The sequence below is a fragment of the Sphaeramia orbicularis genome, chromosome 12, assembly GCF_902148855.1.
Source record: "Sphaeramia orbicularis chromosome 12, fSphaOr1.1, whole genome shotgun sequence".
Lineage (NCBI taxonomy): Eukaryota > Metazoa > Chordata > Actinopteri > Kurtiformes > Apogonidae > Sphaeramia > Sphaeramia orbicularis.
Genome location: NC_043968.1, coordinates 23,337,355 through 23,364,446, shown reverse-complemented (window position 1 = coordinate 23,364,446; position 27,092 = coordinate 23,337,355). Strand labels below are relative to the sequence as shown.

At 38.1% G+C, this 27,092-nt stretch overlaps 1 protein-coding gene across 2 annotated transcripts; it reads right to left on the bottom strand.

Annotated features, from left to right (window-relative positions):
• Positions 1 to 34: 34 nt before the first annotated feature.
• Positions 35 to 27,092, bottom strand: cmah (cytidine monophospho-N-acetylneuraminic acid hydroxylase). Of its 2 annotated transcripts, XM_030150897.1 has the most exons (15): positions 26,909 to 27,092; positions 22,837 to 23,047; positions 22,659 to 22,750; positions 16,079 to 16,188; positions 13,890 to 14,080; positions 12,386 to 12,466; positions 12,227 to 12,293; positions 12,032 to 12,113; positions 11,803 to 11,940; positions 8,215 to 8,350; positions 5,630 to 5,773; positions 2,889 to 3,063; positions 1,038 to 1,154; positions 755 to 870; positions 35 to 434 (listed from the first exon to the last, which is right to left on the bottom strand). In XM_030150897.1, the coding sequence occupies exons 2-15, from the start codon at positions 23,040 to 23,042 to the stop codon at positions 311 to 313; spliced, it is 1,779 nt and encodes a 592-aa protein (XP_030006757.1). In that variant the 5' UTR covers positions 23,043 to 23,047; positions 26,909 to 27,092; the 3' UTR covers positions 35 to 310. The 2 variants fall into 2 exon arrangements, with proteins under 2 accessions (XP_030006757.1, XP_030006758.1); XM_030150898.1 differs by lacking the exons at positions 22,659 to 22,750; positions 22,837 to 23,047 and having other exon boundaries at positions 26,909 to 27,086.

Here is a 27,092-nt window from a genome sequence, read left to right as displayed (position 1 = left end):
AATTACTCCAATCTCCTAATTTCCTAATCTGTGGAATAGGTGAAAAATAAATGAGTAACAATAATGTGTTACTTTAATGTTTTTTTTTCTCATTTGTATCATGTACAGATACTGTTTGTATGGCAGAGGTAGAAGTAAATAACAAGCAAGTTTCGAGATTTTCAAGTCTCACACAAGTCCTACATTTCTATGGTGAGAATCAAATAATAGTGTTATACAAACCTCTAATGATCTCCAATGAACTAGGAATTATAAGACCATACATTATGGTATATGAGAGCATGTTGAAAACCACATAGGTGTTGCCAGTTCATACAAGTGTGCAATAGCTCCATATTTTAGGTGAGTCTTGAGATATGTCGTGCACCTCCTGCAAGAATTTATTCCAGTCTGGCCTTTGAAGAGGAAGATATGACTGGAAGTGGTTCCAAAACCTGCAAGACCAACAGGATAGACCAGAGTAGGCGTTGTGTACTTTGTGTATCTACTGTATAACTTGATACCGTGTTTCATTAGCAATAATAATGTTCATCTATGACTATGAAGTAATAACGTACAAAAAGTCTCAAGGTGCATTCCTAAATATTTTATGAATATTTATTTATTTATTTATTTGGATCCCCATTAGCTGATGCAGGACATCAGCGATTCTTCCTGGGGTAGTATCATATTACATGCTTATATTTTTGCTTCTAAATAAGAAAGGTAACTGAAAAAAAGGACTAAAGTTAACAGAGTTAGAAAAGGTGCGTACTTGTGATGGTAATCGTCTGGGTCTCGGCTGATGCGGTTCTGAAAACCGATGTACAGGTCATCCCAGAGGCGGCCGTGCAGAACTAAGTATCTCATGACACCAACCCTGTTTTTAAGCTTTAAGAAGAAAACCAATACACATTTGGATTACTGCTCTGTAAAAGCAGGAATAACGAGTTAAGATGTGCTATTGACACTAGCTGCTGGTCAAATCCTGGTGTGTAGCTCCCAGTGAACTTTCATTTCATTAGCCAGATCCTAACTGCAGCTCTGCAGTGACTCACCTCCAAATATGAGTGCTTCCTGTCAGGCCTTTTGGTGGGAAACGACAGATCCAAGAAGTCCACCAAGTAGTCATAGCCGCCAGTCAACGGGGTGAAGTCATCATCTGTCTCAATGACCTTGAATGTGCATTTCATTGTCATACAAAAAATCATCATCCTGATCATCATCATCACCAAGAAACTGTGCAGGAAAGTGTCATCTGATGTGACCAATTTTCAGTTTCAAAGACAAGCAGGCCACCCAAAGGAGTAGGCTGAAAGAGGAAGACCAGAAGAAGAACAGAGGAAGAAGAACAGAAAAAAAAATCAGAACAGAGGAAGACCAGAGGAAGAGCATAGGAAGAACAGAGGAAGAACAGAAGGAGGACAGAGGAAGAACAGATGAAGAACACAAGGAGGACAGAGGAAGAACAGAGGAAGAACAGAGGAAGAACAGAAGGAGGAACAGAGGCAGACCAAAGGGAGGACAGAGGAGGAACAGAGGAAGAACAGAGGAGGAACAGAGGAAGACCAGAGGAAGAACAGAGGAAGAACAGAGGAAGAACAGAGGAAGACCAGAGGAAGACCAGAGGAAGACCAGAGGAAGAACAGAGGAAGAACAGAGGAGGAACATAAGACAAAGAACAGAATGAAGACGAGAACAGAGGAAGTCCAGAGGAAGAACAGAGGAAGACCAGAGGGAAGACAGAGGAAGAAGAACAGAGGAAGACCAGAGGGAAGACAGAGGAAGAACAGAGGAAGAAGAACAGAATAAAGACCAGAACAGAGAAAGACCAGGGGAAGAAAAAAGGAAGAACAACAGAATGAAGACCAGAACAGATGAAAACCAGAGGAAGAAAAGAGGAAGAACAGAGGAAGATCACAGGAAGAGCTCCAGAATTAAAACTGAAAAGTGTTTTATTTTTGATAAAATATTATTTGACTGAACCAGGTGTTTACTTGTTTTTAAAACGTGGTTTTAAAACACAGAAAAAAAGAATAGCAAAGTGTCTTTAAAGTCTGATAGGCCCACTTACCTAATCCACTTTACATAATATATTTATGTTTATTTTGACTGGGAGCCAATACTGAGCTCATAAACTGCAATAAAAAATGTAACGCAACATGGGAATGCTCATACTGTTTTACTAAGTATACATGAAGAAGGATGTCTTGGAAAAAATATGGCTCAGTCTGTATGTCTGTGGTGTGACTGTTGACAGCAGGTTCAGTGAATCTGTGGTTGAACATGTCTAACATTTATCAAACTCAGAATAAAGATTTATTTATTTGTTTGTTTGTTTGATTACTTACTTAAGTTTTATTTATTTATTTATTTTTTTTTTAATGAATAAATATATCTAAAATCTGACAGAAATACACAAAACATCACTGGATTGGATTACCCCTACACTATTTTTTACCTAAACATAACCTTTTTTTCTTTTTTAAACAGACAATATATACTTTTCGCTTTTTAGTGGTAGATTCCAGTCTGAAATCTTAGAAGCTCTGCAGATAAACCTTTCTACACTGATGAATACATTAGGGAGAAACACTAAATGTATCTTTTGTTGCTTAAGTAACTGCCACTGAATCCCAGTGTATGGTCAATATGGACCATATTTCAGGTTTCACTGGACAAGCAAAACATCCATCTTTTGGGGTTTTTGTTCAAGTGTTTGTCTTTGGAGCAGATCGTCAGACATAAGAGGAAAGGCAGAAAATAATATGCCAGGATGAAAGCAGTGTCTCCAAAGAAACGAAATGCACTCACTTTAGCTGCACTCAAAAGCATTTGTACAAAACAAGAAGCTGGCAGACAGATGTTTCAGAAGAACAGAGAGGATCTTATGGACTGAGTATATTTACCCGCACAAGAAGGTTGTAGTTTTGAAAGCCTGCCCAGGTGTAATAAAACTGGATCCAGCTTTGGTGTTTAAATATCTCAGAGCTGATGGCGCTGTTCAATTCATCCACATACAAGTTGAAATCCCAACTGTCCTTGTAGATTTTTGCATTAGCTGGGGGATTGGTGACAGCTTCACTATGTTCGGCATTGTAGCAAAGGAAACATTCACACGAAAATAACATTATATTTGGAACTTGTATAATTTACTTTTGGACATCAGTCCTGTTTAATAAGGTTAATTGTTGAGATCACAATGACTTTGCTATCAAACTGAATCAAATCAAATTCATATAACACCAAATCATCACAAAACTTAGCTCACGACACTTTACATTTAGAGCTGTTCAAGACCAGACTCTGACAGAATTCTTCAGGAGGCAATGAGGACTGAGTGTGTTTATATTGTGTTCTTCTATCTAAATGGCACTGAAAGAGCTTCATAGTGTTTCCCATTCACTAACATAAACAAGTGCACACCAGTGGAGAAGCCACTTGGACAACCCTGGGGTGCTCACATGTAGGTGGGGGCCCGTGATCAAACAACCACCTTCTGGCTTGAAGACGCTCTACTTCCTCTACCTTTCCTAAATGCCTGATCCAAATATCCACACTCACAGAATCAAAAGCTTTGATGTGTGTTCTCACCATGTTGAGCCCTTTATGCACACATTCTCTAAATTTCATTGTCCCGAGACAGCAAACTGGTTTTACAGTACACTGTAAGCCTGGAATTTGTATTTACTAAAATGCTTTAATTACAATGCACTTAAATTATTTAAGTTTTATAATGTTACTATACAATGTTAAGTATATTCTACTAATTTGTAAACATAGTTGAAAGTACGAAAAAGTTTAAGTTGAATGGAATTAAATCACTAAGTTTTAGTCATGACCACACCTTTTTATCTTCGCATTGCATTGTGGGTATTGGGCAGGTTGTTGAAAATGTGTTATTTTTATGTGCAGGGGTTTAGCGGGGTTGTGGTGTTAGTGTTCATTTGGATTTAATGTGTGTATGGCAGTGTTTATTGGCCTTTTTGTGTTTGTTTTTGTATTTTTGTAGAGCTGCACCATGAGTCAGACCCATAGGAAGAACAATGGGTTTCCTGTTCATCTAAACTTGTTAATGTTACATGGAAATATAATTGTCTTGTCAAATAACAAGCATGTCCTGTACTGGCAAATGACATTGAGCTAATTTCTATTCATGCTACAATATATTAAGATGAGTAATTTCATAACTATTTTGGTCAGGAAAAAATCTTGAGTTTAATTAACTTAAAGTTGTTTAATCAGTGATAACTTAATCTGGCTGCAATTGAGAAAATTAGTCAGTGTAACCTACAATGCTGAGTTGAATGGTTGGATAGTGGGGTTGATTTTACAACAGATTTAAAGTACAAATAACTTGTCTTTTAGTGTTTTCTACTTAATAGTTTAAGTTCAATACTTTTAGCATTAAAGTTGAACCTACTTAAACCAATTGATTAGTCGATCATTACTCAAATCATTTAAGTGCAATCACTTGCCTCAAATTTTTTGAGTAAACTCTACTTATCCGGGCTTACAGTGTAGTAGCGCCAATCCCATGAAAACAAACACACATGCGGACAAGAATAATTGTGCTGTCATGCTGTGCTTCACAAAGAAGAATCTGTCATCAGTAGCTACAGACTGTATGTCAATAACATATTTAACACCTGTGTCTAGATGAAATCTTTGTCACAGGATACATGTTTTACTACCTCAAAACAAAGAGAAAGAGCAGATGCAAAAGTGTCATGTCTCCTCAGACCACTTTAATTACAACATGCATACAACAAGGGTGGTGGTGGAATTTCTGCACAGTGATGCAGAAGCTATCACATGTTTTATAGATGTAACTAATGATACAGTAAAATGATTATTTGACAGTTATAGGCAGCTCTTCTTTCCTCATCTCTTAAAGGCAACCTATGTAAAACTTTTGACCTATTGTATGATGGTGTGGTCACATTTATTTGTTTTTACCTTAACAATCTGTTCTCTTTTTCATGGCTTTGTTCTCATCAGTGCCACTGGTTCCCTCACTTACCACTCTCTCCCTTGTCTGTTGAGTGAAAAGGAACTCCTAATGGTCTTTTTACAAACAACCAAACAAGTCTAAAAGTCTAAAACCAACCATCTGAACATATTTTGGAGTCAAGATAATGTTACATGATGTGTCACAAAGTACCGTCCTATTCCTCAAATGATCATTTCAAGCCCTTCCAGTTTCTTATAATTGTTCACTCATGATATTTAGGCCTCAGGGTTGAGATTGGGTTGGGCCAAACAGAACAAATATATAGGTGGTAAATAAACCCTTAATTCTGCACTGAAAAACGTAAATGAGAGGCAAAACTAGCAGCCAGACGTACCATGTTGGTCATCCACCACTATGTGAAGATCCACTCACACTGTTACTCTATGTCTTCATTTTCTGTTTACATAGCCTACCTCTAAACAATTGCATGAGATCATATTCTTTCCCTCTCCGATCTGCATAACCTTGATCTCAACAGCTGAAATCTGGGAACAGTGGTGCTCTGTAAACCACTGAATGGTGCCTTTGTGCTGACATGTAATGTTTGGTGATTTATGTGCTGTGGTTGTGATGTACTAAGGGAGTAAAAGTTGGACATTAACTGAACACGTATACAAAGCTTGAGGGGTTACCAACCTGTTAGTGGAGTCTCTGAGAGCGAGGCTGAGGTCCAGAACAGCACCTGGCTTTGGCGTCCATGTCCTGATGCCTGGTGTTTTCTTATTGATTAGTGCATTGAGGTCCGCTGCACTATTTTTGGTATTTGTCTCCTTGATGTATCTATGAATACAAATGACAGTAGTCGCTTTTCCATTGGACATCTGCGCAAAACTTTACTGATATTTACTAAATGTCAAAAAAACAGAAGTGCGTAATTGTCGTTTTTTCCATTAAATCACAAATGCGATGATTTGTTTATTTATTATCGTGAGATGACATGAGAAGTTATTCCATAAACATGGCGACGAATGTAAATATGGTGTTGATTTACAGATATATTCATTACTATTATATATTACCCCTCTATCTTGTACTAAATTAAAAAATGATCGGGTTTCCTGGTGCGTCCACACATACGTCAACATCCGTTTTTTTTTTAATTCACCTGGCTTTTGTTGTAAAAAAGGTCTTTCCATTGCAGTTTTGTGTGATATACCATTTGCACAACACCCGAAAAACCACCTCTTGCCAGCGCAAAAACTTTTAATCGAAACATTAGACTTTTGGCGGAACTGTCATTTTTTCATTAGGTAAATTTTTATGCGCAATTTGAGGGTCAATGGAAAAGTGACTGGTGATATAGAGAGCTTTTTTTTTAGAGACACAATCATAGCCTGCCAACCATCCATCTCTCTCAATGAGAAATGCGTTTGGAATCACAGGGTTTCAATCCAAATATGAAGGTGGTACTAACAGGTGCAGAGTAAACCAATCACAGATAAGACGGATGTGACGTAATTATTATGTGACGAGCAGATCCCTAATGTCCACAAACCTCAGCATGCTTCCATCATGGCGTACGGTGGTGGTGGTCGAGTAGAAACTTCGGTGAATGATTACTCTCGCTTTTGTCAGAGAACTTTTATAATACAGGGTGTAATCCATAATTCAAGCCTTATTTTTTAATCAAGTAAAAAACCGACAACAGATGTAGAGATTTGCGAACTTGGAACTGACTTTGACTCATGACAAAAAGAAGTCGGTGCGTAGGACGTGTTGTGAAACATCCGCCCCCCAGACTTGTGATTGGTTGGTATAGAATAGATAGTACATATTTCCCAGCGACTGGCCCAGTTCCAGAGTGTTTTTTCAGTATTGAACAGTGACGTGCAGTCAGAGGAGGCAGGGGAGGCAGAGCCTCCCTTGTCAATCTTGAAAAGAAAAAAAACTTGACTATAAAATATAATAAATGTTGATAGTTGTCAGCTGGTATGTCCTATAAACTCATTTTCCGTTCGAATCCAATATTGTTATTTTTTTTTTTTTTTTGTCAATTAGAATAGCAGAATTTCCACATGCTCCATTCAAATACAGGGAGGAGATGCGTTGTGAGGCAGCGCTGTGCTGTGCCTCCAGGAGAACTGTCTCCTCCCCTCATGAACTCTGCTGGTACATGATGAAAATATTGTGTTGCTGTCCCTCTGTATATCGCAGTTAAAATGCTTTCAAACACTCTGATTCTATGCTCTATCCTCCCATAATTTGCATAACGTATGGAATGTATTTCTGTAATGTGTTTAGGCTCACGGATTAATCATAAAACCGCAGTGAAAAAGTCACTAGGGGAGGCAAACAGTACCCCTGCCTCATGATAGATGGCGCCTGTGAGTCCACAGATTCATGCGCTTATAATCTTCGTTCTTTTTTATACACTTTAATTCACCTCATCAAAAATGGAGGATTACATTTCATGTACAAATAAAGGTAAGACCATAAACTTTTTTATTTTTAGTTTGAAATGGCTCTTTTTGAAGGTTTCCTGTTGAGTTCCTGCCGGTCTACCTATGCTGACTTGATGCAGAGCCCATAAACCCAGGCCATTCCATTTGCTCACTCGCTCTATTCCAGTTTCTCAGGCCACCATATATTTGTAGATCTGGCTCTGAAAGAGTCAGTGCCTCCCCAGCCATGAACCCCACTGCAGGTCACTGGTATTGAATACACTGAGAAAACCAGATGGCTGGTCAGGCTAACACAATTACACAAGCTTTAAAAAGGTTAAATACATCAAATAGGTTTACTGTGATGCCTGGGGAATAATAAAGCCATTTTCAGTCAGTCACACATTTTGTCAACCCCAGTGTTTCCTGTGGAGTTGACCTCTTGGTGTGGCAGAGTGTCATATGGGGGTGTGGGGGTGTGGTTTTTGTTCTGCATTTTTACAGCTTACATTTCTCTGTTCTGTGGTTTTATGACACTTGACCAATATGGCTTGTATCACTCATCATTTTAAGTTTTGCAATTTCCTTGCACCCACACAGAGAACTGACATCTCTTTATTTAGACTTCTGTCACTTCCGTTTTCCTTTAAATCACATGCCTATTTGGGTATGCTTCATGGTCAAGAGATCATAACCACATTGGTTTCATTTCAGCATACTAGAAATAAGGTCTGGGTTTTTCCTTGTGAAGAGCTTGTGGTTATGGTTTGCATTTATAGCTATAAATATGAATGTAGTTTAACTGCTCAACCCTGCCTCATCCCTGTGTTTATACTGTACCTGTCTGAAGGATGAGCCTCCACAAAGTATCCAGCAAATGGACAGTAGATCTTCGGCTGCAGGGACTTCACCAGGTCTGCTTTATAATTCAGCAACTTTCTCCTTTCATTTTTGATAAACTCAGCTTTCCAGGAATCTGTGTGTAGGCCAACATTCTTGTTTCAGCAGTGACATATCCTTATGACACATAACTGCACCCATAAGAGCAGTAAAGTTTGCTTTGCTGTTCAGGTTATGTTAAATTCACCTATAACAAACATCTATTAAAAACAAATATTGATCAGCTGCAACATTCTGACAATAGACAAAGGCAAAGTGGTTTTCGTTTTGATTATCTTGTTGCAATGGAACCTGTGAGTGAGTGTGATATATTAGACAGCAAGTGTTCATTTAGCCCTTGAAGTTGATGTGTTGGAAACAGCAAAAATGAGCACGAGTAGGAATCTGAGCAACTGTAGCAAGGGAGACATTGTGATGGTTAAATAATTGGCTCAGAGCATCTCCAAATCTTGTTCATTCCCAGTGTAAAGTGCTTAGTACCTACCAAAAGTACCTAAAGAGCAACACAAAACCAGCTCTGACCCGAGGCCTAGACCCCACCAGACCTCTGAAGGTGTGCTGGGGTATGATTGAAAAATTCTGAGACACCAGACAGAGTCGCTGGATTCTGGAATCAAAAGATTTTACTTGCAGCTAGGAGTCAAGTACATCCAGCAGAATGCAGCAGCAGTTGACTGACTAACACAAGGAAGTATAGATTCTTACAGAGAATAATGTTACACTCATTGGTTCACGTTTCTTAACATTGTTATGTGTGTGTCTGGTAACAGAGTCTGTGTCGAGGCAGAGGCAATCTCCAGGTGGCATCAAGGCGTCTTGTTGTTGTACATTTTGTCCAGTTGTCCCTGGTCATGCTCCCACGGCAAGACAAAATACTCAAACACCGAGGGCATTTACAGACGCCTTCAGGGTCAGGAGGAAACATTAACACCTCCAAGCAAGAAGGAATCACAGATCAGCCCAAGAAGACAAGACACTGTGGGGGTTAACCACCTGGAGAAATGTCACCATGACACAACCTTCAAACACACAGTATTCTGAGAATAGTCTAACACTGTATTTTTCCAACAGGTACCTGTAGAAAGATATTAGCAGCAGATCCCTGAAGTCCTGGAAGTAGAGAGGTGGACTTTCATAGATCAGATTTATTTGTCTAACACCTCCCACACATGATCAGTGGTCCTGAGATTGGGATGTCCTTCCTTAGTCCATTTTTTGGTCGGTACTAACCACTGCAGACCAGGAACACCCAACCAGACCTGCAGCTGTGGAGATGCTCTGACCCAGCCATCACCATTACAAAATGCAACTGGTCAAAGTCACTCAGTTGCTTATATTGCCTATTTTGTTGCTTCCAACACATCAGTTTTGAGGATTAAATGTTCACTTGCTGACTAATATATCCAACCCAGTGAAAGGCGCCATTGTAATGAAATAATCCACATTCTGACCACTTCTTCTGTCAGTAATCAGAATGTGATGACTCATTAGTGTTCTTCTAAACAGTCTGCATACATATTTACATGAAAGGATTGTCACAGGTGCATTATGCACTGTAAGTGCATTTAAATATTTCAGCCTCTCAAAGAAATAACACATCATCATTATAGACCTAGATGACGAAGAACCCATAATATCATCGCACATTTCCAAATGACAGCACAAAATGGCCACCTGTTCAAATATGCCTGAGTTGATTTCCATAATTTGGTTTAAATCTACATTATTTTATCCTTCTTTCGATTGGAAACAACTCAGTTCTTTGGGCTACACTGCAGTTTAACATGTATTAAGTACATGTATTAAACATGAGGTGGGTCAGTGACTCATATGGGGTTTCCCTGGTCTTTTGCCATGTCACCTTGTGATCAAGATCACTCACATAGATCATATATGAGTCACGCCACTCAAAACGCACATCCTATGAACTAACATCATTAACATAAACCTTTTATGTTAAGTTTGGCTCCATTCATTGCGGATACATGTAATGAATCAGCTCCTTGAAACTCCAACTTAACAACCCTGTCTCTTAATGATATTCTTTTACTCTAAAAATAAATACATAAATAAAATAATTGCTTGAACTGAATAATTCTCTGTTCTGATGCATGATTATCCCTCTCTCTCTTTCAGTATCTTTCATCAAAGAATCAAAACTGTTCTGTACATTTTAGTAAAAAAAAATTGACTTTCAAAGATAAGTTTTAGCCATACTGGATATTTTATTCTGTTCATTTGACTGTTGTTTACTCTAACTGACTCTGTAAAGCCCTTTGAGATAACCTTGTTGTGATATTGGGCTATACAAATAAAGTTGAATTGAATTGAATTGAATTAAACTTAATATTTCTGAAATAATGACTACCTATTTGGTTGCAAAATTTTAAGGAAAAAATAGACATTCCTGTTCTGTTGGTGTTTGATACAGAGCCACAGGCAGCATAGCCCTGGCCTGACAGTAACAGAATATAGGGCTGCTCGATTATAGAAAAAAAAAATAATCACGATTATTTTAGCAATAATTGAAATCACGATTATTAAAAACGATTATTTGTTAACCTTAAAGTTGTTTATTTTTTTCTTGCAAAACAATGTAAAATATACTCCTTAAACATAAATAAACCTTTTAACCACTAAAACAAAGTATGTTCACTTTTGTACGAAACAAAAAAAATCTTTGAATGCAAATAAGTATACTGTAAATTCAAGTATGTTTCCTTTTGTAAACAAACAGTGCACTGTAATTAAACTGCTATAGACTTGCCATAGAACTGTAGCAATTAAAAAAGAAAAAAAAAAAGCTCACGTAAAGTGCAAATTATAAATTCAAGTATGTTCAGTGTAGTATGAAACAGTAAATTCAGTGGTGTGCCATGAGGTTTCAGTTCAGGTCTTCTGTATACATCAGCCATCTGGAATACGTACGTTAGGGTTATACGGGTTAGGGTTAGGTTAATACGGGAGTTGCAGCGTAAAGAGATTCGGAAACTGAAGATTGCATTGCGGACGAAGTTGTTTTTATGTGTTTTAGTTTTTCATAAGATTATGATAAAGGTGGCGGTGGTTAAACTTTAGATGGTTAAAAAGGATTGTTGTGTTAGCGGTCGGTGCGGACACAACTACGAAATACTTTTTGCACGTGATGTGTTTTTGCTCTTCGTCTTCTTCATCAAACCCAAAGTGATTCCATACAACTGAATTTGACTTGCCTTTTTTGTTTACCAAGCACTTCTGCTGTGATTCTCCTGCCGTTTTTCCAGACCGCTAGGTACAACTTTCCTCTTGGGGTGGACCTGCCGGCTAGCTGGCAGCAGTAGTTTAGAGGGGGGCGGGGCAGAGCAGCTCATGGTAGCTTGCGTGCGCGTGAATTAAAACAACTCAAAATTAATAATTGTTTTTTCTCGATTACATAATTTTTGTAATCGTTGCGTCTAATAATCAAAATCGAATTGAATTTCGATTAATTGCACAGCCCTAACAGAATACGTGTCATATCATGGTTTTGACTTGCAGCCACAGCCTCACCAGTGTACTTTCCCCCGTAGAAGGTCATTGGGAACCCAGATGCCCCCCCAGCAAAATCACTCATCATCAAGTCCACATTTTGTGGAAGCCTGCCCCCATTTGGCCTGGTGCAGTCCACAGTATTCAGGATCATGTGACCTGCAGTCAAAACGCATTACAATTTTGTTTGTTTTTACTGTTGATGGTTAGTGATTATTTAAATATACATTACTGAGACATAAGCTTTAACCTTTGTATTGAACAATGATGCATGTGTCCATTTCAGGATGTACCCCATCCATCAGGATCATGAATCTCAGGTGTTCATCAACCTGAGTGACACAAACAGACAGGGTGGGACTAGAGCTACTGTCAGTCTAGTGAATTAATTGATTATTCTTTGTCATTTGTGCACGGTCAGCACATTAGAGCAGCAGTGATTTACATTTTGCCAGATGCCAAAAGGAATAACTTTGATGTTAGTCAGCTTGACTTGGCTTTGCTCCAAATACCTATTGTACAAAGGCAAAGAAAAAGTTGTAAAAAGAGCACCAGCATTTTTCCAGATTCAAAATAAAACATGTATTAATGCAAGTGAGCTAACCAAAAGACTGGTCTTGAAGTGTCACCAACGTAAATGGGCATATCAGGCCTTCGCTCTGACAGGACTTTGAGCGTTGGGTAGCTGTAAAAAACAAACCACAGTTCAAGTTTATTATAAAAGTCTTACAGTTAAAATTTAACCATGAGGGTATGAAATTACACTACAGGAAGAGAATCACTGCAGCCAAGCCCATGAAAAGTATGATGAAGTGTATCACGATCATATAACGTAATAGGTGACAGATACAATGGACCTCTGTAATTCAACATTAAACATTACATGGTATAGTTGAAAAAAGTTCACTGTTAACAAGGAAAAATAACAAAGCTACATTCTTCACAGTTTCAACATGTCATGTCCTGGATGTGTTTCAAAGGGCATTATCTTACTGAAACATCCAGTTTAGACCTTGATAGCACTGGAAAAAATCAGAATCTTACCAACTGTATTTTTCTCATTTCTAGTTAAAATATATCATCACACTTAAAATAAGACATAATCACCTAAAGAGTAACTTTTCAGTGAGAAATAAGAACTTATTTTTAGACAATAGATCTTGAAAATCTTATTTCAAGAAATCTTTCCAAGATAATTTTCACTTGTTCCATTGACAGATTTCTTTTTTTTTTTGCTTGAATAAAGGAAAAAAAAAACCAAAAAAAATTGAATTAAGCAAAAAAAAAGTGAAAATTATATTGGTGAGATTTCTTGAAATAAGATTTTCAAGATCTATTGTCTAAAAATAAGCTCTTATCTCACTCAAAAGTTACTCTTTAGGTGATTATGTCTTACTTTAAGTGTGATGACATATTTTGACTAGAAATGAGAAAAATACACTTGGTAAGATTTAGATTTTTTTCAGTGAGAAAAGAGCATGTGCAGAAGGGAGGATATGGAAAATGACACAATACTTGATAGATCGATCGATAGATAGATAGATAGATCGATAGATAGATAGATAGATAGATAGATAGATAGATAGATAGATAGATAGATAGATAGATAGATAGATAGATAGATAGATAGATAGATAGATAGATAGATAGATAGATAGATAGATAGATAGTCTTTATTGTCATTACACAATCATACACAGTATAAAATACAACAAAATTAGGACTCAATACTTTTCGTTGCAGAGGAGAATAAAAAGACAAACAGAATCAAATATACAAAGGACTATTAAAAAGTGCAAAGATATAAAAAAAAATTAAAATATGTTAAAAAGGTCATACAAAGTGCAAGAGCGATTCAGACTGTGCAAAATAATGCAAGTTATATACAGTACTATACAGTACAGTACTATACAGGCCATTGCCCTGGTAAAAAAACTATCCCTGAGTCTATTAGTCCATAATTTGAGTGTCCTGAATCTCCTGCCAGAGAGAAGCACGGCATGCACTGCACTGCAACTTACCCCACTGCATGATTTGTTGATACACTGATGGCAATATCACTAAGGTGACCTGAGTATTTAACCATGTCTTCTTGTGACAAGGCGTACCTGAGGTGGTCTGAGTGCATATGGCTGATGTAGATGAGATCTGCTGCACACAGCCTGTCCATGCAATCTGCTGGAGGCTCATGTAAAAGCCACCAGCCTCTGGCGAACGCAGGGCCCTTCAACCAGGGGTCAAATATGAACCGCTTCTCCCCAAGCTTCAGTTCAACACAGGCGTGGGTGAAGTATGTCACCTGGGAGAGGAATTCACAGTGTTACAGAAGCCAGATGCCAAAATGGATATGTTTTTTTGTTTGTTTTTTTAGAACTGTTGCTATTATTGAGACTTGAAAGCGGTGGTAGTACACAGGCCTCTGTAAATGGGAACTGTGTGATACCATTCAGATGCACCACTTTTGGACAAAATGTACTGTCACTAGTAGGAGGGAAACTCTGGAATAGCTTGCCCCTCACAATAAGAGAGTGTCCAACTTACAACATTTTGAAAACTCACTGAAAACAGAGGCTCCTAGAAAACCAGAGGTGCACTCACTTTTAACTGCCATACATTTCATCACCCATACACTTTCTCTGTTAAAGTGGATGTAAGTATAGATGTGAATGACTAAGCTAATGCCCCTGTGATCATACAATGTCTATTTGTTTTTTGTTTGATGATGTCGATGTCATGATCTGTATTTTTTTCATTATTATTTATTGTGAATGAGTGCTGTATCAATTGTTGGCTGTTTTATGTCTTATTCTGTCACCTGCTTAAGGACTGCGGATGAAAAGTAGTTATTTTGGCTAATTCTGGCATATTTGCATGGGTGTATTTTTATACAGCAAAGTTCATAAATATGCATGGTCCCTATTGAATAAACCAATAAAAAAAATTAATAAATTGAGTCTGCTTGTCCATGTAATTTTTCATTGACTGTCATATTGATAAGTTTTCTGTACAGAAAAGAACTAGGCTTATAGAGGTTCTCAAGACTGATGCAACCATTGTATTTCATGGTTTAGGTTTTCTGAGTCAAAGAGACAAATTGCTACATAACGAATTTGGTACAAATATAGAAGAGTTCCCATTAGGAATTGACACAGTGCTGAGCTGGGAGGCAGTGGCACATTAGTGTCAAAAACATTACTGGAATCCATGCTCATGTTGTGCGGAAAGATGCTTTTCCTGTTATTTCATATCACACCAATCATAAAAGATTATCTAACACATTTAACACAGATTCTGGCAAAGTCCTTAAAAATACAATACAGAAAAGAAACCCATGAAAACCACAAAGAGGCAGTCATGGGCAAAAACCCCCAGGTATTTTCCCCATCCTACTTTTCTGACATGAAGCATTGTTCTCAGTGTCATACACTCTTATTGTGACATCGACTATCAGAAAAACAAGCCAAGCAGGTTTGCAGAATATACAGGGTGTATAAAAAAACCACACATTTTGAAAAATTACCCCCAGTTCTGCATTTGATAATTTTTGGAATTTTCTTTTATGGATGTCAGTAAGTAGGGGATTGGTGGATATTTGTCCAAATTTACAGAGCCAGGTTTTCATGCATGAGTGAGCAGGGGCAAATTGCGCAATCCAAGTTAAAACTGGTTTGTGTGAAGTAGCAGCGGGATTTAAATCCAATCCAAAATGTATCGATTTTTTTGATACACCCTGTAGAGTAAACGAAGCAAAAACAGCTTATGATGCAAAAATAATGGCTGAACGGTACTAGTTATTAAATATTGAGATGATATTGATGTAAAGTAATTTATATATGTTTCATCTAATAAAGTGCTCCCAAACACAACAGGAAAAACATCATCTGCAGGATTTTCAAGGTCAGTGTCAAGGTGAAGGTGAGGTTTATTTATACAGCACATTTAAAGCAACACAAAATGCCCAAAGTGCTGTACAAAGTTGAAGATAAAAACACAAAAGATGCTAAAACTAGTACAATAAGAATGAATGCAAGATAAACTAAAACTGATAAAAATGTATACACAGTAATAGGATAAACAGCATCTGAAACACAACCAGGAGATACAACAAATATAAGTCACACACTTGTATTAAAAGCCAGTGCAAATAGATGGATCTTTAAAAGAGATTTAAAGTGCTCAGTGGACTGTGTACATGTGATATGTTTGGGCAGAGTGTTCCAGAGCCTTGGACCTGCCGTTTGTCTTCAGAGTTTTGGTATGTCTAAAATCAGGGAGTGAAAACTGAATTGGTACATACTTTCACTTCTCCTTCCTGCAGATCCAGAGGCTCTAGAGGGTCAACCACCCAGGGGTCATCAGGGCACAACTCAACGAGCTGAAGCCCCCCATCATCCAACATCTCCACCTCTGTGAATGAAACATCCTTAATCATCTTTCATTTCAAGTCTAAAATAACAGTGGTTGCAGGTTTACAGTCTATACCACTGGTTCCCAACCTTTTTTGGCTCGTGACCCCATTTTAACTTCACAAATTTCTGGTGACCCCAGACATTCAAAACAGACTTTTTTTTTTTCTAAAATTTATTTATTTTTGATCATGTAATAGTTTGCTATAATATGTTGCAAATAAATAATTTTAGAGGATATTTAGTCTATATAATGTATATTATTATAGACGGAGGCAGAAAAGCCAGGTGTAGATTACTGCACAAAGAGAGAATTTGATTTTCCTTGGTCAGGATATGTACAGTCAGTCCAGCTTGGATTTACAAGGATGGCAATTAATATTGAACAAACAAGAACTCAAACTATGAATTATGAAAGAGCTGCAGCATCTGAAACTGACCACAATGAACATTTGACAGATAAACAGAACCACAGTGCTTCAGCTTCAGACTCAGTTTGTCACGTCTTTTATGTATTGGGATTGTCTCTCTCAACTCACCATATATTTTTTATTAGTAAGTTTTTAGTTTCTTTTTATCAATTACTAGAAATTTCAGGTGGCCTCACACAGGGTTCGAACCCCAAGGTTGAAAAACACTAATTTATACAGAATCTTGCAGACAGTCCAAGGATGAAAGGAAATATCCTGACTGTTTTCTGACAGTTATAGAGACATCATTCTTTTAAGGGTCAGATCTATGAAAACATGGACTGCTCAGTCATAACCCAATTTACCATATTGTCACTACCATAAATTATTTAATTACCATAAAGTACTTCAAACGTGCTAAGCCTTCAACTTGTACAGTCATAAAATGCAACATAATGAACATGAATGCACTAGAAAGATTAATCCAAAAACACCAAATACAACAAAAAACACTAACAGGTACCATTTTTCTTCAGATTTACTTAAAAACAAGGTTTGGAATATGCAGACTTTTACTGAGGGTAATGATCTGAACATGAGCCTCAGTGCAGACACATAACCAGTTCACACTGATATCTGCCACATATAAAAACATGACGTGAACGGCCTGAGAAATAAATCAGATGAGACCAGTATATGTGAAGTGAGCGCTAATGCCGACACTGTGAACATAGCCTGAGATGAGTTATTAAGATGCGATCATTGGCCTCTGTCTGCCTCAAAACATGATGGGTTGCATCTTGTGCCACAGTGGGCTTGGTGGTTGAAGAGCCTGATTCATGAGTGGCAGACCCAGTTGCAGTCAGGGCAACTGAATACAGTATGTGGTGTCAGAACCTGGGGATGTCTCCTTTTTCTTTTCTTATCATAAGGTTCAAGCTTGTTCTTCTCAGCTCTCTTGACACCAGCCTTCACAGCCTGCCTCCAGCCACACTGATCTTCGGCCAGCGTTTCCCAGGTACCAGTGGAAATTGTGGTAGATTACATGTCTCTTTTGCAAAAGTCCCTAAATCTGAGGCAGGGGCGGCCCCTAGAACGTGAACCTTGTTCCAGCTGGCCATACAGTGGGTCTACTGGGATTTTGCCAGCTTCCATATGCTTCATCTGCCCCAGCCACCTTAGCAAGGTTATAATAGTTTAGGATTTTTCATTATACTTTAGTTTTATTTAGTTTTTACCTTTTTTTTCTCTAATTCAGTTAGTTTTAATTAGTTTTTAGAGCAGGTTTGCCAGTTTATATTAGTTTTTGTTTTTTTCCTAATTGCTTAGTTTTAGTTTAGTTTTTTTTTTTAATATCTTTTATCTTCCTCGCCGTTGTATTCACATAAATCCCCTACAGGACTCTGCTGCTTTCTCCCAACTTTAGTCTCCATGTTTCCAGGTAGAGTGGGGACAAGAAGACGACTCTAAACCACAAGTGACGAGAAGTGACGGACCGTGTGGTGTCGTATGGAGCCGCAAGCTAAAATTGCTCGAGTGAAATAAAGCGATTTCATATCAATCTGACATTGACAAAAACGAAAATGAAGGGAATTTTATCCATCATTTTTATATGTTTTAGTTAGTTTTGTAAACACACAATACAGTTTCAGTTGGTTATTGTTTTTTCTTTTAATTATAGTTTTTATTTATTTCAGTTAACGAAAGTGTTTTTTCAATTCTAGTTTTTGTCATTTCACTAGTTTTCATAAATGATAATAACCCTGCACCTTAGTCTTCTTTTACTCAGCACTGAGTGTATGGTTGTCTGTCCAACCCTGTGCAGTACTTCAGCTTGGCACCTTGTCTTTCCAGGTGATACCCAGAATCCTGCAGAGGCGTCTTAAATGGAATGAGTTCAGGTTTAGCAGGTTCAGATAATGAAAGAATGAATGAACGAGTTTAACCTCTTGAGGCTTAGTGAACACTTATCTTCGTCTTGCTGGACAGGTTCTTGTTTTCCCAGACTCACTGCTTTGGTTTATTTAGCGTGGTGGCAGCCTTGCCAATGCAGATGTTAATTTCTGTATCCAAAGACAGGTCCACAGTGACTGTTGAGCCTAAATAAGTGAAGTGGTCAACTACATTGAGCATAGTTAGGCCCAAGCCCAGCACACATGCCAGCGAGGTCCTATTAAAATCACAGTTTCTTTTTTTTTTTTTTCTCTCTCACTTTTTTGAATGCAAATTTGACCCCCTGAACGTTAACAAAAAGTCAATTTTTTTTACCAAAAATTCAAGCCCGGCGAAATTTTTTTTTATTTGAAGTCGCCAAGAAAAAAATATCACAAAATGACTCAGCAGCGCCCCCTCAAAAATCAGAATACATTACACGGATGGGAGCCCTCCCCAAATTTTTTTCCACATACAAACACGAAACTTGGTCCAGACATAGCCCATAGTAGGACAAGTAAAAAATTACATTATGGCCCCACCTTGAACCCAACAGGAAGTCAGCCATATTGGGTGGAAGTGTAGGCCTATAAAATCCCACCCCTCATACTTTCATCCCCTCCTACGGTTTACATCCAATTTGGACCAAACTTAGTGAAAATCACCTACACACGTGTGATCAAAAGTAATCAATTACATTCTTGATCAAATGTTGGACGTGGCTGTGATGAGCTCGCGACGAAGCAGTCATTGTCATTTGTATAACACTGTGTGTATCTCACAGAACGTCGGATCAAGCCCACAATACGGTGTCCTCTCACTGTCGGTGGCCTCGCCAGTCGCACTGGGAGGTGGTTGCGCAGGAGGGCGTTTTAATTATGTTTAGAATTATAGCCGGTGGGGCAGGCGCATCTTGAGGCATGATGTTCTTTATAAGAAACAACAGTAAATACATTAAAGGTCATTATGTTGTGTTTCCTCTTATGTAACTTCCATTAATCTATATTAAACCACCTCTGCCGGCAGCCAACAGAGTTCTGGTATATAACAAAAAACTAAAGATAACACAATATTAAAACAATACTAATGGGCCTGCCAGGGCTCAGGATTAGCATGATAAGAAATAAGCTGCTGGTCGTGTTGTCATGTATTTAATGTGTTGTTATCATGTCGTCCCACCAGCAGCAGGTGATACAGAGCAGTGTATACCAAAACAGCCAGACACAAGAACAGTTTTTCCCCCACTCTGATGAACACTTCACACTTTATGAGCCATCCAGTGTCAGTACCCCCCTGACTCCAATTCACCAACTTACAAACTTATATTTTGCATTCTGTAAAAAACTGACTATTTTGCACCATGTAAAATACTCTGACTAATTTGCACTACAGTAATAAACTGGTCAAGGCAGATGGCCACCCTCCAGGAGTCTGGGTCTGCTCAAGGTTTCTGCCTGTTAAAGGAAAGTTTTTCCTCGCCACTGTCACCAGTCACAAGTGTTTGCTCCTGGAGGATTCTGTTGGGTTTCTGTAAATTTGATTTTGATTTGATTTGATAAAGCACTTTGTGACTCTGCCTGTGAAAAGTGCTCTATAAATAAAATTTACTTACTTACTTAATATATACATAAACATATATTTTTACAGATTCCTGTACACATCCACTCACTGGATAAAAACTCCAATTTGCACTTTCTGTGCATATTACAATATAAAACCCACTGTAAATAATATACACATAAACATATATTTTTAACAGACCAGATCCTCACATCCACTCACTGTATAAAAACTCCAATTTTCACTCTCTACATATTACATTATAAATCCACTGTAAATCTCAACCCATTATTGTCCTTGTCTCTAGTCAAGTGTTTGTCTATATTAGGTCTAGGTCCACATGTGATTGGGTTCATGTTGTTCTGGGTTCATGTCGGAATTGTATGTCGTGAGCAATGTAGAAACCAAAGCCAAATTCCTTGTATTTGTTCACATTCTTGGCCAGTAAAGCTGATTCTCATTCTGATTGTAGTCATCACTGCTTCAAATCTTGTATGTGGTCACTGCAGTGTACTGAAATATTGACATACTTCAACACTGTTAATATCTTCAGTGTAATTTTTGCATTTCACAAATTCATCCCATGGGTAGGATTGGACCCTTGGGTGGACCATGGGCCATATGTTTGACACCTCTGATTTACATAAATGCTAAATTCTCTGACTGAAGACACTCATCACCCTCTTTAGGAACTGTCAAGTTAGGTCGAGGTCAGGGTTCCTCAGGCTGATATAGGCATAGAGTGGGAACATATTATCCAGCGTAAAAACAGTGATTAAATATAACGTAATACTAACATGATGATTTGAGTTGATTTATTAAGTTGAATTAAAGTTGATATATGCATTGTGATCAATAAGTATGATTAAAGTAAAATGATGTTGATTCATTTGAATGCAAAGGGATGTGTTGAGACATGTTAAAGCAGAGAAGGAGCATGTCAGGACATGTTTTGCACGGACACAGTCAGTAACTATTGCAAAATAGGAGAAGTGAGAAAAACAACCAGCTATCTGCCGCACCAAAACTGGAAAGAAAGGGAAGTTCCAACGGAGACATCTGGACACGACTCATCTATCGATGAAGTCAACTGGGTGTAGCCGGAGGATGTCTGAAGTTGTGTTAAAGACTAAAATGGCTATTATAGCTTTTCAGAAGTACGAGACGCTCCGAAGGAGAGGGTGCCCTACGTGTTATACGTAGAGATTAGACTTAGAGCTATGCTCTTTTAGGACCAGAAAAGAGTGTGGCAGATTGGCTTCTAAGTTGTTAATCTTACTTCTCAAATAATGCTGGAGGTTTCATCAGATAGAGTAACTTTGCATCGATGAATCGGGATTTGAAGACAAAGACCTATCTCATCTGAGAGGCAACGGATCAAAGACTTTAAAGACAAGAATTGTCTTTTAAGAGGACTTTTACCAACTTCACGGGGACATTTGCCGACAAATAAGCTGTTTACCAGAGTTTGTTGGGTTTTTCCCTGTTTTGGTCCGAACTGGAAAAGAAGAAGATTTTTACATTTCCTAATTCTTTTTCCTTTTATCCAGCATTGAATTCATTTGTTTTGGCCAAGCTGATGAGTTCCTTTTCTAAATTGTATTAATTTTTATTTTATCTAAATTTGAACTTTTTCTAATTTTTCTTTAAATTCGGAAACAAAAGTTTTTCCTTTTTCTTCCCCTGAGGACATCAAGCGAGGCAACAATTTGGGACATTTTCAAAAAGACTCAAAGGACTGAACTGTGGGTTGAGGGATTACAAAGGGGATTGCGTTGAAGTAAGGAAAATAGAAGGCAGTTAAGTTTAACGATTTGGATATTGATTTATAACTTTAGAAGTTCAGTTTAATGATTTTATTATTGACTAATTGATTGATGATTTATGTATACGCTTTGCTAAAATCGCCTACAATAAATTTATAAAAAGTATATTCTAAATTCTCCTTGATTTATTCCCAATGTGGTACATTATGTTGGTGAATGTAAAAGGTTAGGTTAATGTGTGCATAACATCAAAGGTCCTGAAGGTATCTTAGTCTATGACCACCTATTATTATTTATGTGTCCCGAGGGTCTTCCATTCCTGGCTTTCAAATTATTACCTGTCATGTAACAAGTGCACTAAATCCATGTGAAACAGCTGCCATAACCAACTGGGCTGGTGTTATTACTGACCATAGAGTGGGTTTCTCCTGGCAGTTCTGGTACCAGAGTTAGCGGGGCAGAGGTTGGAATTAAAGGCAGTTAGAAGACAGGCGAGTGTTTCAAAATTTGTTCAGCTAAGTAGTATATCTACGGGTTAGAGCGTGAGGGTGAAACCCCAGTTCAGCCATGAGAGATCTGGACCCTATTTAAACAGAGAGTTGAACCAAAGTAGAACCGAGGATTTAACAGAACTTACGCTTGCATTGTTTACTGAATGCATTAAGTATGTATGATCAGTTCTTTATAAGTGTCTCTGACTGAACATGGTTGAAGGAAAACAAATGACAAGTTAAACTGATTTACTGTCTTGGAAAATATTGATTATTAATTCATAATACTGGCAGAGGTGCATCAGAACTTACCGAGCTCATCTTGCATGAAGCTGTCTGGTGGATTCACGTATTTCATTGTTAAAACATTTAACTTCCAGTTATGTTTGGTGCATTTAACAGTCCTGTGTGAACAGAAGGCGTCTTTTATTAGAAGTTTGATTCAAACAGCATAACCTCTGATGGGTGTTTATTCTAAGAATAGTCTCACCTGCCATCCAAGTCTTCAATATCTTTAATAAATAACCCTCCTTGATGTTTGCATTGGTTCTTACACGCTTTAAAGCCACCACTGTTTTTGTATATGATGTAACATTTACAATCATCTGGATTTTTCTTAAAATTGAGTCCATCTTTCAGTGAGGCAACTGCCTCAGCATCCAGCGAGAGCAACACCTTCAATCCTTGAGACGTCATTTTATCTAAACATCAGAGAAAAAATACAAGGCCAAAATAAAATTATTATAAGTTTGGTGACACAACATTTTTGTTCCAACCAAGATTCCAACCATCAAATATGGTTTATCCATGTTTTAGATGGCGTTATTAAACGTTGATCCTCTACCTGTCCTCTCACTCAGGACACTACACAGACCCTGAGTGAGCTGAGCTGAGCTGAGCTGAGCTGAGATAATCAGTACAATCTAAGGTCACTAAACTGCTTGTCATTTCCTGATAGCTCTGTAGCTGTGACGGAAACTTAGAGCAGTGGTTTCCAACCTTTTTTGACTCACGACCCCATTTTAACATCACAAATTTCTGGTGACCCCAAACATTCAAAACGAAGACATTTTTTTGCTAAAATGTATTTGTTTTTGATCATGTAATAGTTTGCTTGCTGTGTTGCAAATAAATGTTAATTTTAGACGACATTTAGGCTATGTAATGTATATTATTATGGACAGAGGCAGAAAAACCAGGTGTAGATTACTGCACAAAGTGAGAATTTTATTTTCTTTGGTCAGGATATGTACAGTCAGTCCAGCTTGGATTAACAAGGCTGACAATTAATACTGAAAAAACAATAACTCAAACTATGAATGATGAAAGAGCTGCAGCACCTGAAACCGACCACAATGAACATTGAAGATAAACAGTCCCACAGTGCTTCAGTTTCAGCTTCACAGTTTGTCATGTCTTTTATGTTTTGTGATTGTCTCTCTCAACTCACCATATTTTTCTTTTTTTTAAATTTTTTTTATCAATTACTAGAAATTTCAGGCAACCCCATTTGAATTCCAGGCGACCCCAGAGGGGGTCCCGACCCCAAGGTTGAAAAACACTGTAGTAGAGTATTCAGTGTGAAGTTCTGTGCAAAGTGTTTGGCCACCTCTACCTTTGTTGTTTTGAGGTTGAAATGAGCAAAAACATTTATTCATCATTCTCTTTTCTTCAGATGCTATGAGAAAATACAGGGATTATGTGCACAAAAAACCCTGAGCTAAATGTAAAGATTAAAGATTCCCCTGATCCCATGACAAGAAGCAACAAAACTAGTTAGAAACATCTGACATGTGTTGAATGAAACCTGGTATAAAACATCAGCTGTGCAGTGGCTGTGGCTCAGAAGTAGAGCAGGTCATCCCATAACCTGCAGTACCATTGTGTCCTTGTATGAATGTGAAGAGAGGCTGTTGGCGTGGATGGGCAACCACATCTCCATCAGTCTGCCCCAAAGTAGTTTACCACCACCATTGAGTGATGAGACTGAATGAATAATGGTTTCAGTGTAAAGCGCTTAGCACTAAGACAGAAAAGCACAATATCAATCAAATTATTAAGATTACAGAAAAAAAAAAAAAAGACATGTTAAGTGCAAAGGGAGGTCACTTCAGAAGCTCATTTTTCCCTGAAACTTTTGTTTTTACTGCTGTACATACTCCCCATATATCCAGATTGTATCTTAATTCAGAGACTGAGAAATGTGGTCATTAGAACCAACAAAGCTGAAGGTAGCCATGATGGAAAGAATTACTTGGTTGATGATTTTTCAGTATAGAAAGCAATATGTATTTAGAGTCATACTCACAAAAAATGTTGTATCTCAATTCAGGGATAGAAAGATAAACTTACTACTGACTCATGCATGTTGCCATATATGCATGTTGTCATATGACCCACATCCCCACCTTTTGCAAATAGACAGTTTCAGCTTTTGCACTGTTTTATGCTATGTTCAGATATTGTACAAACAGATAAGCGAAAAGATCACACAACTTCCTTGACACAAGTAATAAAAAGAGAAAAAAGATGACAAAAAACACCTGCAGCAGTTTCAGCAGACAGATGTTACTTTCACAGGCAAATTTAACAGTCAAATCACCATAATCCTAAACCAGTAGAGCAGAGAAACAACACACAGAGAGGAAAAGACACTTCTCTGAGTCATGAATTTAGTTCAGTTCAATTCAACTTTACTGTCCACTGCAGTGGAAGTTTGTTTCGGTTCATCCACCCACAGCACATACAATACATGTCCAAGCTATCAAATAAATAAGTAGAGCTAAAATCAAACTTCTATCACATTTTTACATAACGGGCTGCTCTTGGTATAAACGATCCTTCCTAGACCCTTTTATTTCCCAAAGACATTCTGTATCTGCGACCTGAAGGCATCTGTAAAACTGATAGAGGAACAGCAATAATAGACCTGGTCTTCCTGTTCGCTGTTGTGTTATACAACAACCTTTGCTGCTGACCTGATATTTTTACCTCCGCCAAGGAGGTTATGTTTTTGCCAGGGTTTGTTTGTCTGTTTGTTTGTTTGTTTGTCTGTCCGTTAGTGTGCAACATAACTCAAAAAGTTATGGACAGATTTGGATGAAATTTTCAGGGTTTGTTGGAAATGGGATAAGGAAGAAATGATTAAATTTTGGTGGTGATCGGGGGTGGGGGGGCCCACGGGGGGGGGCCATTTCCAACAAACCCTGAAAATTTAATCAAAATCTGTCCATAACTTTTTGAGTTATGTTGCACACTAACGGACAGACAAACAAACAAACACACAAACCCTGGCAAAAACATAACCTCCTTGGCGTGGGGGGGGCCCACAGGGGGGGCCACTGATCAGCCTTGGCGGCGGTCTGTGCTCTCCGAGTGCTTCTAGTTCCTACTGCTTTGATTCTATTATGTTTATTTTTGGTTGGCATGGTCCCAAGGCCAAATCAAACAGTCTTTAACCCTTGTGTGGTGTTCATATTTTTGTTATTCAGCAAGTATTCATGGGTTACACACACACACATACACACACACACAGATAAATATTGTAATTCCAACTACTCGAGCTCAGCCAACTGACAACATGTACTCACTTCCTGCTCACAGGGAGGGGTTCCTGTTTCAGTGCACACACACACTGCTCGGACCAACCGAATATGGTGTTGTTTATTTAACTGACTTCAGAATTTTATTTCACGCACACACACACACACACACACACACACACACACACACACACACACAGTAGGCCCAGAAAGGAGGTGGACAGTGAAGGTGCACAGGACCTACAATTTCCACACTTGTTGTTTTAGCCCTGTAATACAAATGTGTGTGTGTGTGTGTGTGTGTGTGTGTGTGTGTGTGTGTGTGTGTGTGTGTGTGTACAGTGTGTGGTCATTGAAAATGTATTCTGATCTATTGTTCATCATAGAAAATGAGCCAAGGCCGATGAGTTTGAAAAAAATAATTACTCAAATCATTTTTCTTATAATAAAAAATGAACGGACCCGAACACCATACAAGGGTAAAAACCTGCCGTGTCAGTCTTGACGTTTCACCAAAGAGGCATCAAAAGACCGGGCCACAGGTCAGTAAACCAACTTGTCAACATCCAACCAGTGCAGAAGGAACCATAAGAGAAACACATAAACTGTCTCACACAAAACCTCCTGGTCTGAAAAATTAATGAGGTATTTTGATCCAGGAGATCAAGTTTGTTGGCTTTCGCACTGTCTTTTTTTCTTTCAAAGTGTGATATATTTGTAAATTAACGTATTATATATTATACATATGATAAGAAACGCGTTTAAGTGACAATGATGTCTTCGGATCGTTTATACCAGTGCGTAAATGCAGAGCGCGTGTTTTCCGCAAGTCTAGAAAGGCAGTACCCAACACCTCCATCCATGAAAAAAAAAAAAAAAAAAAAAAAAAAAAAAAAAAAAGAATCCAGTTTCCTCATGCAGCTGACACACATTTATTTGACACTGACAAAAGCCCCGTTATTAATTGTTGGTTAATTTGCTGGGAAATGACATTATACCTTAACAGAATAACGCACTTACCTCAGAAACAGAGGAGTCGAAGTTCTGTGCGACGTGCGTCAAAGTGCGGGTAAGAGTGTCAGATCCAGTCAGACCAGCTTCTCCGCCCGAACAAGGAAATTAACTGTGGTTTGGTAAGTCTCCACACAGTAGACAAGTTGATAAGGAGGTAGGACTTAATTATCATGGACCATACACAGTTACA